Source organism: Lampetra planeri, chromosome 41, assembly GCF_965212315.1.
Source record: "Lampetra planeri chromosome 41, kcLamPlan1.2.h2, whole genome shotgun sequence".
Classification (NCBI taxonomy): Eukaryota; Metazoa; Chordata; class Hyperoartia; order Petromyzontiformes; family Petromyzontidae; genus Lampetra; species Lampetra planeri.
The window spans coordinates 10,562,397-10,577,208 of record NC_136147.1 but is presented as its reverse complement, the minus strand read 5'-3'; the positions used below and the strand labels follow the sequence as shown (position 1 = coordinate 10,577,208).

Sequence of the window (14,812 nt, the reverse complement as noted above, 5' to 3'; positions counted from 1 at the left end):
TATACATGCATCTGGAAAGTTTAGAGGAAGATATCTGTATAAGTGATTGCAAGTCTGATGTCATGCGCATTACAAAGTTACCAATATTTATTTTATGATTTGGCATATGCAGTAACCAGGGACTATTATTGAACACAAATTAGCATTCATGTTTTTTGCAACAACCTTTATAATTTTATTAATTTATATTGAACTAAGTAGAGTTCGTAAAACTGTGGTAAAAAATTTAGGACTAAATTTCGATTTAAAGCTTTCGTGACTGCAGGGATTCATCTTCTTAGTTCTTTCGGTAAAGTCACGTAGAATGGAAATAATAAAAATAAAACATCATAAAATAATTCTCACGACGTTTCGGCCACAACGCAAGCAGCCGTCCTCAGGTGGAGAACAGGTCTGTCAGACTCTGTCTCCTCGACAGACCTGTTCTCCACTTGAGGACTGCTGCTTGCGTTGTGGCCGAAACGTCGTGAGAATTATTTTATTATGTTTTATTTTTATTATTTCATTCTACGGGACTTTACCGAAAGAACCAAGAAGAGAAATTTAGGACTGTTTCGTGCCGATTTGGCATAAAGGACAAACTTTCCCGATGCTTGTGGCTGCTATGCAAGCCGCGTTGCCCTAGGGGGCGGGGCCCACACGCTTGTGCCCAGGCACTTGCGAGGAAGAGGGCACGGTCCTGGTGAGCGTCCTAGTGATGCCGCTGATGGTGGCGTCTCCCTGGCTCGTGGCGTCGTTTTGTTGGATCGTTTATTGCAATAAAAGTGACCACTTTTATCCTATCTATGGGACCTTTTTGCCAGTTTCAAAAATTATAAAAAAAATAAGAATAGGTTTGACCCTTTCTGGAAATAATAAAGGTGTTAAGATGTTCAAACACCAAATCTGCATTAACCAGACATACTTGTGGCAAAACATGCAAACAAACATTTTAAGCAGCTTTTAGCCTGCTTAAAATCTGTCTCATGAGCGAGCATCATCCGTTAAAGTTAATTTCATAATTAAAATTAATTTTACAAGTAAAAATGTTATTATCTTATGTCAGTGAAGTTAAACGTTTATGTGGTGTATTCTTGTTCGGATGACTATGAAGCGAAGGCTGTTCGGTTTGTGACTATAGCTGTGTTAGAGAACGCCAAATGGATGTAACGAGGTCGCGTCATTTACGAGGGTCGCGGGTTCAACTCTTGTGTCTCGCAGGTTTTTTACTCCATGCTGGACCAGCTCTACCATGGTGAACACCCTCTCAACAAGTCCACCACCGAGACCCTGAGGGAGACCCATAGCAAATACTACGGCCTGCCCTACGTCCCCAACACGGTGTGTGTGTGTGCGCACAGTGACCGGAGCAGGGAATCGCGAATCGGCAATGTCAGATTGATGCACCCTTGGCTATTCAGCTTTAGACCCAGCAGAGTTGCTAATTAGGTGCTGCCATGCTTTAGCCAATGTGCGCGCGTCTGTGCGTGAGTTGCACAGCCACCCTTGGTATCGGTACGGACTGAGGATATTTCCATGGATTACACTATATGGTGGACCAAGCGAATCTACACTGTCATGTCCGGTTTGTGATCGTTCACCGCGTGTCTTGTTTAAGCAGTTGACTGGAACTTCCCGGGTTCTGTATTGTGCCCCCACGTTGACTTGGACCAGAGGAGTTGTCTTGTTCCACCATTCTTTGTGTGTGGCAGAGTGTATGGGAATGGCCCTTGGAAGAAAAGTGCCGTGTCAGTGATAGCGTGAACCAACTTTTGATAACGCCACCCAAAAACCCCCGAGCTGACGTACTGCCTGAAAAAGCCATACTTCACCACGCAGTGAACTCAAGAAGGATCCCATTCCTTTGCCGTATGGTGCGTGGCGATTGGTCACGTGTGGTGATTGACCGTGTGCGTTGTTTTGGTACACGTGCAGCGATTGGTCGCGTGTGGCGATTGGGTACGGATGCGGCAATTGGGTACGCGTGCGGAGATTGGGTACTCGTGCGGCAGTTGGTCGCATGTGGTGATTGGGTACGAGTACGGCAATTGGCCGCATGTGGCGATTGGTTGGGTATGACAATGACCCATGTGTGGTAATCGGGTACACATGTGGTGATTGGGTGGTGTTCACGCAGGCTTGGCAGCTGAGGTTTAGCCACCTGGTGGGCTACGGAGCCAAGTACTATTCATACCTGCTGTCTCGCGCTGTGGCCAGCATGCTGTGGAAGCAGTGCTTTAACCGAGATCCCTTCGACAGGTACAGTGCAGCTCTTAACAGATAGTTGGTGATGCAGAGCCCAGTACCACAGAGGTCCCAGGACCAGTTCACATATCATTTAACTCACATTAATATATACTGTACATTTAACCTTTTCCTGAAATCGTTTGTCAGTTTTAATGTTGAGGACATAAAATGTATTTTAAACCAACAGTTATTCACCACCCCGCGGCATGTCGCTGTATCATTGCATAGTGAGTGGCTGATGGGAAAAAGCTTTAACGCAGAATCTAGTACGGAAAAGTGTTTTGTGTTAACATGTTTCATTGACTGATGACAGGGGAATGTTGGCTTAACTTCCTGACGTGACCCGCAACTTCGTTATGCCTGTGTGTGTCCTCGTTCAGAGCTGTCGGGGACCGATATCGCAACGAGATGTTGGCGCATGGAGGAGGGAAAGAGCCGATACTGATGGTAGAAGGTACTGGCCTTCACTATTTGCCATCACACAGTGACGATCATTAGCACTCGCCTACCTCGTCACTTGCAAGTTAAATACTCGCTACTCTAGCAAAGCCTATTGGATGTAACAGCAGTCGCGCATGCTCAACCAGTCTATGCTCTAGATGCGATCACACCTATTCATAAAATCGGCTGGTAATATTCGTCACCAGGCAGTGATGTGGTCCGGCGCGCTTGCCGCTCGTTGGCCAAATTTATTTTATCGCACCGCGTGATACTCAATTGGGATTATACACAGCGGCAATCATCGCCCACCGTACTGCGAAAACTTGGCAGGACCCTCCTAAAAATGAGTTGAGACTTGGTGAGGCTTTTCTGGGTAAACAAGCAACCACAGGTGGCTCGCATAATAATAACAATAATAATTAATATTTCACTGCTCATCGTCGTCTTGTCACGCTCCAGACGAGTCGCTTGGCTGTGCGATGGGCGGGTCTGCTCTTGTCTTGCTCGCTCGCAGTCGCGAGCCGTTTGTGGTCACAAGCTGGCCTCGAGCATAGGCCCAATACTGAAACGCCTTCTCACCAAGTCCTCTTCCTCGACTCTCGCGAAACGAGCGTGATTCCTGTGCTTGCGTTGCAAAGCAGCGGAGTTTCGCCAATCCTGCAAATCTATTGAGGCGCTGCCGCTGCCCAAATAACACAACGCATCGGGCCCACCCAAGGCTAACTCGCGCAGTTTGCGCTTCGCCTCGCAAATGCTTTGTGATGCAAAATTAAATCGGCGAGCAGCTTCGTGGTAGCTGTGAGCGCCGTGTCCGTGCCCTCGAGTATAACGTGGGCGCTGTTGTTGCAGGGATGCTGCAGAAGAGGCCGACTGTCGACGACTTTGTCGACGCTTTGAGCGGTGACCTGGACCACGACTTTGAGGCATTTATCATGGACTCGGAATAAAATATTAGGTTCCTCCTGAATCATTTCATCGGTGTCTTTGTAAGACTTTAACAAAATTAGGGACCCCTGGGATTATTTATCTTTTGGTTAATTGAAAACCTGAATTAATTTAATCACTTAGGGTTGAATTTTTTTTAATGCTCTTTGGGTCTTTCGGTAAAGTCGCGTAGAAAGAAAGTAAATTAAATAATAGAATACGACGTTTCGATTGCAACACAAGCAGTCATCAGGTAGAACTAAATTTGAGAGAGAGACAAAACACAGACACTGAGACACACAGACAGATACACAAGCAGAGAGAGACAACACAGATACAGAGAGAGACACACAACATAGACACACAGAGACTCTCTGTGTCTATGTTGTGTGTTTCTCTCTGTGTCTCTGTGTCTGTGTTTTGTCTCTCTCAAATGTAGTTCTACCTGATGACTGATTCAGCGGTTGCACGCGATTCAGCGGGTGCACCCGATTCAAGAGCCGAATGGCTCACAGGGCTATACCTAATAAATGAACTGTGAACTTTGACTGCTTGTGTTGCAATCTAAACGTCGTATTCTATTATTAAATTTCTTTTCTTTCTACGTGACTTTACCGAAAGAACCAAATAGTAATTCCTGCAGTCACGAAAGCTTCAAATCAAGTTTTTTAAAATGTTTTAGCAATTCCCAGATAAGCGCCTGGTTGCTGATTGGCCCACGCTAGCCACTGTGTAACGGGCTCATTGGCATAAGTAGAGCGACTGCAGGTTGCCTACCCAGCCACGTGTTTGCGTTGCGTGAACATGTGCATTTCACGCCGCCACAGTATCCACGCCTTGGAATTGTAAACATAACATTTACATTCAAATGTAACGCGGGGATGTAAAAACGTGTTTTGCATTTTAAATTATAAAGTTCCTGCGTATACGAATACTGTCTCTTCATCGTCATCGCCAAATAGTCTCTGCTCCTGCTGCTCATGAGAGTTCCCTTCATATCTTCCTGTCTCTGCTGCTGTTATTCTCGGCTCCCCCTGCACCGAGTTCGTCTGCTGCTCCAAGCGATTTCCTCCTCTCCGTCGTCTGCCGTGCAGAGGTTCACGGTTGGATTCAGGCAGGCCGCCCTGGTAAACACTATGTCTATTCACCATAAAATACCACGCACTGTCTGCTTCACGGTGGATGTCAAAGATCCTGTGACGGTAAAAAAAATGTAGGCCATTGTGTACCAGCGTCACAGTCCAACATTTTCCAAAGCGTTTGTAGTATTACCTAAAACGTATCGGAATAAATGCACGTGTTTCAATAGGTGTAAAAGAAGTTCAACAGACAATACAGCGCCCAACAATCAAACACAGCCAATGGCGGAGCCAAGATTTTAAGGTAAGGGGGGGCAACCCCTCCAGCAATGAAAAATGATAGGAGTTAGTAAGTAAGGACTTGTCCCTTGCTTTTTATTCGACGCGTGTGCGGCGATGCCACAGCCATCGATCGAGGGTCGAATTCGAACCGCGTTGTGTAATTGGCATCGCGCTCGCTGAAGATGAATGCCTTCAGGGAAGTCGTATACTGTATACGCAACTGCGCACAATTCTGTGAGTCACTTATAACTGCTTTGCCGTTACTTATTGCCAATTATGGACTCAGACTATTGTCCTATCATCTCATAGTCCCTGGCACGTAATAATATGCTACACAGTCTCAGTGGGGGTCGCAAAATGCCGATTTATTACTAATAAACCCCAATGATCCGATCGAAATTAGGGATTTCGATTGGATCATTTGGGGGGCACGTGCCACTCCACCCCCCCCCACTGGCTCTGTCAGTGAACACAGCGTATCATGGCCCAAGGTGGACTTTGCGTGCGTCCCACCACTGTGGGTGTGGCTGCAGTCATTCCTGCAGTAAACCTATGACGGCGACCGTCGTGTAAACCGCCTAAGGTGACAGCTGCCTTTCACCGCCAACCCCATTGCCTATATTCTGCCCCCAGCCATTTTTTATATCATGGAGGTTGTTATCAGCTCTTGACGCAATAAGAGCGTTCACGATTTACCTAAGGAAGAGCAGAGTGGCTATTTGTGTGAGTTCTGTAAGTTGTTAACAATAGGCCTGGACGTCTTAAAGGTGACGTTAGCAACATGGTTAAAAGGTGTATCTCCCCATGTGATTCTTGCAATGCGCGGCACTGTGATACGGAAGGCAGCCACTTGTTCTCCTACTCCACTTGCACATTCAAACCCCGTGCCAGCACAGGGCCAGTACAGTACGGGTCTTTTTCCACTGGCTATTTGCAGAGCGGAGCTGGAACCAAGCAGCACTGCACTGGCCTCACGACATCTGGATCTGGCTCCGGGCCCAGCTGTGCTAGAGGCAGGGCCGATGATGGGTGCCAGTTGCGTTTGGCTACTCAAACGTGGCGACACGTAGCGTGTGACGTCGGCAAGGCTTGGCTTGCGCAGTGGAAAAGTGACCTCTGCTTTCTGAGCCACGCCGCGATAGCTCGGCATGGCCCCAGCCCAGCTTGAATGTGCAAGTAGAAAAGAAACCTCTACAGCTCAGTGGGCCATACCTGGTAAAATTAAAATAGTTCAAATAAATAGGTACCAGTGTTCGGCCAGTGCTGGTGTCAGGAATTCTAGGCTGGATACTGTTTCTTAAGGTATGCAGCTTTGGGCAGTACTGCTGTATGACTGATGACTGTCCAACCCTCCTCTGCTTAGGTATTAAGCTCTCACGTCATGGTTGCTAACCGGTTATTTCAGACGGTCACTTGGGTGGCTGATGCTGGTAGGGAATCAATGATGATGTTTTGTACTGATGTAGTGACATCGGGGATGTCACTGTATGCTGCCGGCCCTGGAAGGGCCGTGGCGTGCGATGCATTGGCATCGCGTACACCCGGTGGTAGGTGTATTACCAACATAGCGTGCAGTGCAGTCTCCCACGCGGGGGAGCGGGAGAGTGTCAGCCTAAAGACAGGGTTGCCTCGGGCCATGACACTCTGGTTGACCCTGCAGACACGTGATCTAGAGTGTCCACAGAGAGGCCCCCAGATGAGGGGACTCGGGGGTGATCACGTGTCCGGGGAGAGCTCTCAAGAGGGAGCTAGAAGGCGGGCGGGGCCAGGGGTGGAGTGGCCCCGACCCGTGGGGGGATATAAGGCGGGTTCCCTGAGAGGGACCAGGGTCGCTGCATTCTATAAGCTGAAACTCCACGTCCACCAGCTGAAGCTCTACATCTCAAGCTGGAAGCTCTACTTCTTACGAGGCGAACACGTGGTCGGGGACCCGAGTGAGGCCCGGCCCTTCGTAGCAGTAACTCCTCTGTATAGAGTGGTTAGCTGGGTGGCCACCACCCTAGGCTGTATCTGGGCAAGTTACCCCTTTGTGTTACGTGTTACAACAAAATGTGTTGCCTCTAAAAAGGAACGTCTGCGACTTAGTTGAACTCACTACACATGTGTAGTGGTGGTGTTGACGTGCGCCGACTGTGACAGTGATGGATCACGGGGCGGCGCGAGGTGCGGGGTTGGGCACGCGTTGTGGGCGTGGTGTGGACGCGCGCGCCGGGAGTGACAGATGACGGGGCGGCGCGGCGTGGGTGCTGAGGCACGCTGAGATGTGGGAAAACAGGATCGTAGCCAGCGCCCAGTGATTGGTCGAATAGGATGGGTGCTCGCAGCGACGTCCGCAGGTGGGGTATAAAGGGGGACGCGCGAGAGCACTCGGGGAGAGTTACCCAGTTGAAGACCAGAAGACGGAGCTGAAGACCTAGTGCCCCGAGACCCCTAGTCCCGCCGTCCTTGTAGGGACCGGGGCCCTGTGTGGCTCGGAGGCGAGACTGTGGGACCCGGGGTCCGACGCCCACGTGGGTCGGGCTGGGGACCCACAGTCAAGACGGATACCCCGGGCAGGGAGTGTCCCGAGTAGCTCAGGGGCGTTAGTCGCCGAGTAGCTAAGTGGGTGTTGGTCACCCGAGTAGCTCAGTGGGCGTTAGTCGCCAGGGTAGCTAAGTGGGTGTTTGTCACCCGAGATACTAAGTGGGTGTTTGTCACCCGAGATACTAAGTGGGTGGTTGTCACCCGCGATACTAAGTGGGTGTTTGTCACCCGAGATACAAAGTAGGTGTTAGTCACCTGTGAACGAGTTTGGTAAAATAAAGAGTGTGTTACCCGTGAAGTCGTCTCCCGCCGAGTTACTACATTACAACTGGCGTCAGAAGTAAACCTGTCTTCAAGAAGTATGGACACGAGGAAGACTACCCGTACCCACGAGCGAGGTCGGGACGACGACGGCGTACCGGGGACACCAACCTCGGGAGGAGAGGACGAGGAGTTGCCGCCGATGCAGCACTTCGCGGTGATGGCCGACGCTCCGCTCGCCTCCGACACCAGCCTCCAAGACGCGCACTCCCGGTTGGCGGAGTTGCTACTCGCCGCCGCCGCTGTCTTGGCGGACATCTCTGTTCCGGCGAGCGGAAAAAACGGCTGCGGGGTTGGTGGAGAAAGCGACGTTGGAGGGATCCCGCCAAAAGGCGCTTCGCGCCAAAAGTCTGGAAGTTGCCGCCGTTTTTGAGGGGCCGCCATCGATTGGCGGGAAACACGGACACCACGTGGCCGGAGACCTCCGCTCAGCGCAGCCCACGTCATCAGCGCGCGCCGGAGCTCTCCATTTTGCGCCTGACAACCGAGCCGACATTTTACACAGCTACAGCGGAGCGCGGGAAAATCTCTCCGACGTCGACGACGATCGGGTCCTCCAGCAAAGATTGCCCGCGCTGTCGGCGTTCAAGGCGGATGGGGGCGACTGGGGAGCCTTCCAACGAAGGTTCCTCGCTCATCAGGAGATGTCGGGGTGGTCCGACACCACTGCCCTGCGTGCGTTGCCAGCGATGCTCGACGACGACGCGCTTGCAGCCTTCACATCTGCTGCAAGGTCGTCCCGCTCTACGCTCCAGGCCGCACTACACCTGATGGCGAAGGTGTTCGGACCGCCCTCCACGTGTCGCCACCAGTTCTACGATCGGCGGAAGGTGGCTGGAGAAACGACGCTCGCCTATCGCACGGCACTGCTCGCCTTGGCGGACGCAGCTTTTCCCCGCATGGATAAGGAGGGGAAGGACGCCATGGTGACGGAGCAGCTGCTGGCGTTGGCCCACGAGTTGGGGGTCCCCATCAATGTGGCGGACGAAATGGATATCTGCTCCCTGGCGATCGCCACGAGCATTCACGCGTACGAGGTCCTCAAACGCAAGCCGGGGGTTGTCTGCAAATGGGCGGGGAACGCGGCACTGGCCGCCACGATCGCCGAACCTCAGCCAGCTGCGGATCAGGAGCAGGCCTTCGCTGCATCGCGTCCGGGGGAGTGGAGAACGGGAGGTCGTTCGCCCACACGTTCATCCCGCAAGCTGGAGCAACCGAAACCTACGACGTCCCTCGTCGTCTGCTACAACTGCGGCCTTCGGGGCCACGTCGCAGCCGGGTGCCGGGCCCCGCGTCAGCGCGCCACAGGACCACGTCGGGACGACGACCAGGCCCACAAGTCATCCCAACAAAACCCGGCAAGTCGCGGCACCTCACACGTTCGGTCCACAAACACGGCACATTCGGGTCGCCGCTTGGCGGTGGGGGGTTCGCGGCTGGGTGCCGGGGGTTCACTTCGGCGAGGGGGGTCCGTACACGGCCCGCAAGCAGTCGAGTGGTCCGAATTGGCCCACAGGATAGTGGCTGCGTCGGCCGGGTCGTCCGTGGTGACGGGGTTTATTGACGGGGTTGAGGTCCGGGTGCTGGTGGACACGGGTGCGTCGGCCACTATCATCTCGGACCTTATTTATAACATTCTTCCCGTCCAAAGTAGACCCCTTCTGCCAGTAGACGTGCCATTTTATGCGGCGAATGGGGGATCCCTGGGGATCATCGGCCAGATTCGGGCGACTATTTGCATTGGTGACATCAAATTGGCGGGCCCTATTTTTGTATCATCATCGCTGGCCGTTCCCTGTTTGCTAGGTACGGACTTTTTGTCCAAAATGCCCATCAAAATTCTTATAGATCAGGCCTGCATTGAGCTTCCGTCAGGTCGGCGGGTTGCGTTCTTGACGAGCCCTACCAAAATACGCACGGTTTGTGCGACGGTGCAGGCGCTGGCAACTCACACTGTACGGGTGCCCCCGGGATCGCAAATGTTGGTACCCCTTCGGTTAAGGAAACCACTCGAGGTGGGTGCGGAGGCACAGGGGGTGCTGTTGGGGCCGTCTAACAGGGCCAGAAGGGGCCTCGATTTAGCGGTTGCTCAAACCATGGTGAGAGGGGACAGTGAGCCGTTCGTAATGGTCTTGAATACGGGCTCGCGGCCGGCCGTAATTGCGCAGGGAACGGTGCTGGCTCACGCCGCGCCGCTACCCGTTGAGGAACGGCTCGTGGCTCAAGCAGATTTCACTGTCGAGTCGCATCCTCCAAGTGATGAGGGGACTGAGTGGTTGGACTCGTGTGGCGGTTCGGCTAACTTGTCCAAGGTGCAATTGGGAGCATTGAGGGGTTTGCTACTCGAGTTTGCTGACGTGTTCAGCAAACATAAGTACGATATCGGCTGCACTGACCTGTTGCGCCACCACATAGCTACAGGGGACGCGGCCCCTATTCGTCAGAATCCCTTCCGGCTCAGCCCAGCCGAGAAGGAGCATGTGCAATCGGCGGTTAATGATATGTTGGCGGCCGATATCATTTCGCCCTCTTCTAGTCCGTGGGGTGCTCCTATTGTCCTAGTAAAAAAAACAGGACGGGTCCTTGCGGTTTTGTGTCGATTTCCGCCGCTTAAACAAAATCTCGATGGCGGATGCGTATCCGCTCCCCAGGATGGATGAGTCGCTGGATGCCTTGGCGGGAGCACAGTTTTTTTCCACACTCGATCTGCTTTCCGGATTTTGGCAATTGCCACTCGATAACGAGTCTAAACCTAAAACCGCTTTCCGGACACCTGGTGGCCTATTTGAATTCAACCGGTTGCCCATGGGCTTACATTCCGCTCCCGCCACGTTCCAGAGACTCATGGAATTGGTTTTGTCGGGCCTCCAATGGGATACCTGTTTGATTTACCTCGACGATATCATCGTCTTCAGTCGAACTTTTGAGGAGCACCTCCAGCGACTGAGAGCGGTGTTCCTCAGGATGCGTTCCGCTAAGCTTAAATTTAAACCGGCTAAATGCTTTCTGCTTCGGGAATCGGTCAGGTATTTGGGCCATATCGTGAGTCGTTCAGGGATCTCGACGGACCCTGCTAAGACGCACTGCGTCAGCTCATGGCCAACGCCAACCTCGGTCACGGAGGTTCGCAGTTTCATTGGTTTCGCCTCCTATTACCGTCGTTTTGTCAAGCAGTTTGCCACCATAGCCAGGCCCCTGCACGCTTTGACGGCTAAGGGTGTGCGGTTTCACTGGGGGGCGGAAGAGGAGGCTGCGTTCTGCTCCCTTCGTGACGCCTTGGTGCAGGCTCCCCCCTTGTGTTACCCCGATTTCACACAACCGTTTTTGCTTGACACAGATGCCAGCAACACGGGTATCGGGGGGGTGCTCTCACAGGTGGTCGGGGGGGTTGAACGGGTGGTCGCCTACGGTAGTAGAGTTCTTTCCCCCGCCGAACAACGCTATTGCGTAACTCGTCGTGAATTGTTAGCGATTGTGTTTTTTACACAGCAATTCAGGCCGTATCTTTACGGCCGTCATTTTACGGTCCGTACGGACCATGCGGCTCTACAATACGCTATGCGCGTGGCACAGCCATCGGGCCAATTGTCCCGATGGTGGGAGATCCTTCAGGACTACCAATTCACGACGATTTACCGCAAGGGATTGCGACACTCAAATGCGGACGCCTTGTCGCGGTTGCCACCGTGCACGGACTGCACATGTTTGTTGGGATCGGCGCGGTGCAAACCCCCGGTCGCCGGCACCCCGGGAGTTGCGCTCGTCGCCACTGACACGCCGGGAGTCGACGCCCCCACGGGGAGGGATTCGCTGTTGTCGTTGCCCCTCATTGAGTGGGGCCGTCTCCAAATGTCCGACGGTTCCCTACTTACGCTACGTCGAAAAGTTGGTGCTCCCGAGGTAGGGGATGCGCGGGTCGGTTCCTGGGTGTGCAGACAGGGCCTTTTGATGAAGTGGGACAACATGTCCCGGCGTCACGTGCTCGTTGTGCCTGTTGCTATGCGGGGTAGGGTCGTTCTGGCAGCTCATGAACGGCTCATGCATCTGGGTTTTCACAAAACGCTCGCCCTAATCCAGCGAGACTATTATTGGCCGGGGATGGGTAACGACGTGGCGAATATTCTTAAGGGATGCGTAGGGTGCGCCAAAAGAAAACCGCCACCATTGGCAGCTAATCCACCGCTGCAATCCATTCAAGTTTCGCGCATAAACGAATTAGTTGCGTTGGACATCTTGGGGCCCTTTCCTGCTACACCAAGGGGAAATAAGTTCCTGCTGGTTGGCGTAGAATACTTCACCCGATGGCCCATGGCATGGCCACTCGCCAACCAGTCGGCTGCAGCGGTGGCGGACGCCTTCGTCCAGGGCTATGTTTTGGACAAGGGCGCCCCCGAACGCTTGCTGACGGATCAAGGAAAGAATTTTTCGAGCGTTTTGTTGCGCGAGGTGTGCGACCTGTTGGGTACAAAGAAAGTGCGTACTTCCCCCTACCACCCGCAGACTGACGGGATGGTTGAGCGTCTGAACAGGACGATTACGTCTATGTTGTGCCAACAGGTCTGCGACGATCAGGTTGATTGGGACTTACAGGTGCCGGGGGTACTCGCGGCCTATCGAATGGCCCCTCATGCGGCGACAGGGTTTTCCCCATTTTTTCTTATGTATGGGCGGGAGGCCGATCCGGCCATGGACGTCCAACTGGGGATTTCCCAGCCACATGCAAAATCAAAATTGGCAGACCACATCAAATTTAATATCGCCAAATTGACTGAAGCGCGGGAGGCGGCAAGGTTGAATTCGCGGTCTCGGCAAATTGCGAACGAGAGATTGCATGGGCGGAGGGTGCATACGCATGATTGGAAACCAGGCGATAAGGCCTGGCTGCATTGTCCACATGCACCGTTGGCTACGTCCCCCAAGTTGTTGAGACCTTGGAGGGGACCGGTGGAAATTGTGCGGGTTGCACGACCCCAGAGTATACAGATTAAATGGGAAAAACGCCGTTGGTACGTGCACCCCTCCCGACTGAAGCCCTATGCGGCACCGTGTGACCCCGTTCTGTGCCGTAACGACCGGGCGTGTGATGTGACCGTCGACTCGGGGAGGGAGGTGTCGCAGGCTGATCCTCACGTGTCTCCACCTGACCCACCCCCAGGTGCCTCGGGCTTGACGGCTGCTGACCGTCGGGAGCCTGAACCCCGCGGCACGCACGGGTCCTCGATGCCTGGCCGATGTCTTCCTGAACCGCCGGCACCACCGGACGTTCAACCGCGTCTGGTGCCGTACGACGGACCGGCAAGGCGGACTCGGGCTAGGGCACAACAATTTTCATGAAGACGTTTTTTTTCGACACCGAGCTCGCCCGGTGTTCCCCTCTGCCGGGGTAATGTCCCGTTGTAGGGACGCTCGGAAAGAATGGGACGCTGCACGAGTCGAGAGAGAAAAAAAAAAAAAAAATTTCCATTTATTTTTCTTGCTGCATACACATTGCTATTGTCACTCGCCGGATTGTATATATTGTTCTGTTGTCGCGGTGGCATTGGTTGATGGTTGCGGATGGTAGTGTTCGCGTTGTGTTGGGTTGTTACGTTAGTTGTTGTTCTTGTTGTTGTGTTGTGTTACGGGGCACACAGGGGGGTTTGTATATTTTTATAGCAGCCGGGTCGGCTGCGAGCTATGTGGTAGGGGGTGATGTAGTGGTGGTGTTGACGTGCGCCGACTGTGACAGTGATGGATCACGGGGCGGCGCGAGGTGCGGGGTTGGGCACGCGTTGTGGGCGTGGTGTGGACGCGCGCGCCGGGAGTGACAGATGACGGGGCGGCGCGGCGTGGGGGCTGAGGCACGCTGAGATGTGGGAAAACAGGATCGTAGCCAGCGCCCAGTGATTGGTCGAATAGGATGGGTGCTCGCAGCGACGTCCGCAGGTGGGGTATAAAGGGGGACGCGCGAGAGCACTCGGGGAGAGTTACCCAGTTGAAGACCAGAAGACGGAGCTGAAGACCTAGTGCCCCGAGACCCCTAGTCCCGCCGTCCTTGTAGGGACCGGGGCCCTGTGTGGCTCGGAGGCGAGACTGTGGGACCCGGGGTCCGACGCCCACGTGGGTCGGGCTGGGGACCCACAGTCAAGACGGATACCCCGGGCAGGGAGTGTCCCGAGTAGCTCAGGGGCGTTAGTCGCCGAGTAGCTAAGTGGGTGTTGGTCACCCGAGTAGCTCAGTGGGCGTTAGTCGCCAGGGTAGCTAAGTGGGTGTTTGTCACCCGAGATACTAAGTGGGTGTTTGTCACCCGAGATACTAAGTGGGTGGTTGTCACCCGCGATACAAAGTAGGTGTTAGTCACCTGTGAACAAGTTTGGTAAAATAAAGAGTGTGTTACCCGTGAAGTCGTCTCCCGCCGAGTTACTACATTACACATGTAATACGTTCAGATTCTTTCTCCCTATCGATGTTGGAACCACAACACGTTTGCACCCATTCTGCACAAATCCTTATCTCCATTGCAAAGTATTGGGGAGTTCATGTTTCTGGATGTTACACGATTTCGAGGAGTTCCAGAAGGAGTTCTAGAGTTCCAGAAGGTCACGTAGGTAAAAAATTAATAAAAGTAAAATAAAAATAAATAATCACGACGTTTCGGAGGCAACACAAGCTTCCGTCTTCAGGTGGAACCGTCACAGCACGATAGCTGTATCAAGTGAGATAAATTCCAAGAACACAGTATTTGTATATATACTGGTTGAGGGTGGGAGGAGCCAAGGTAGGCCCTGAATATTATTTTTGTGAGGTTCGGTGCAGCTAAAACACGCTGTTAGGAATGGGCCTTTGTTGTGTAAACTAGGTGCGGATGATGTAAAGGTGCGTGTAAAAGGGACTGAGCCTTTTTGTTATGTAGAGATGATGCGGCTGAAATCGCTGCCAGGAAATGAGTCTTTGTTGTGTAGAATGGTTGACTGAGCCTATTATTATGTAGAGGTGGTGCGGCTTAACTCTCTGTCAGGAAATGAGTCTTTGTTGTG

General features: G+C 53.0%; 2 protein-coding genes across 4 annotated transcripts in view; both read left to right on the top strand.

Annotated features, from left to right (window-relative positions):
• LOC144732209 (mitochondrial intermediate peptidase-like) overlaps window positions 1–4,523 on the top strand; it is a 53,840-nt gene extending 49,317 nt beyond the window's left edge. The window contains exons 16-19 of one of the 2 annotated variants that reach the window (XM_078613601.1): window positions 1,201–1,320; window positions 2,117–2,238; window positions 2,607–2,680; window positions 3,517–4,523. In XM_078613601.1, coding sequence (XP_078469727.1) covers window positions 1,201–1,320; window positions 2,117–2,238; window positions 2,607–2,680; window positions 3,517–3,614 — 414 coding nt within the window. In that variant the 3' untranslated portion in view covers window positions 3,615–4,523. The remainder of the gene's footprint in view (window positions 1–1,200; window positions 1,321–2,116; window positions 2,239–2,606; window positions 2,681–3,516) is intronic. The other variant, XM_078613602.1, reaches the window with a different exon arrangement.
• Window positions 4,524–4,662: 139 nt separating this feature from the next.
• Window positions 4,663–14,812, top strand: part of SLC39A14 (solute carrier family 39 member 14) — an 84,846-nt gene continuing 74,696 nt past the window's right edge. For both annotated transcript variants that reach the window (XM_078613610.1, XM_078613613.1), the window contains exon 1: window positions 4,663–4,974. The gene's annotated coding sequence lies outside the window, so the exon portion shown is untranslated. The remainder of the gene's footprint in view (window positions 4,975–14,812) is intronic.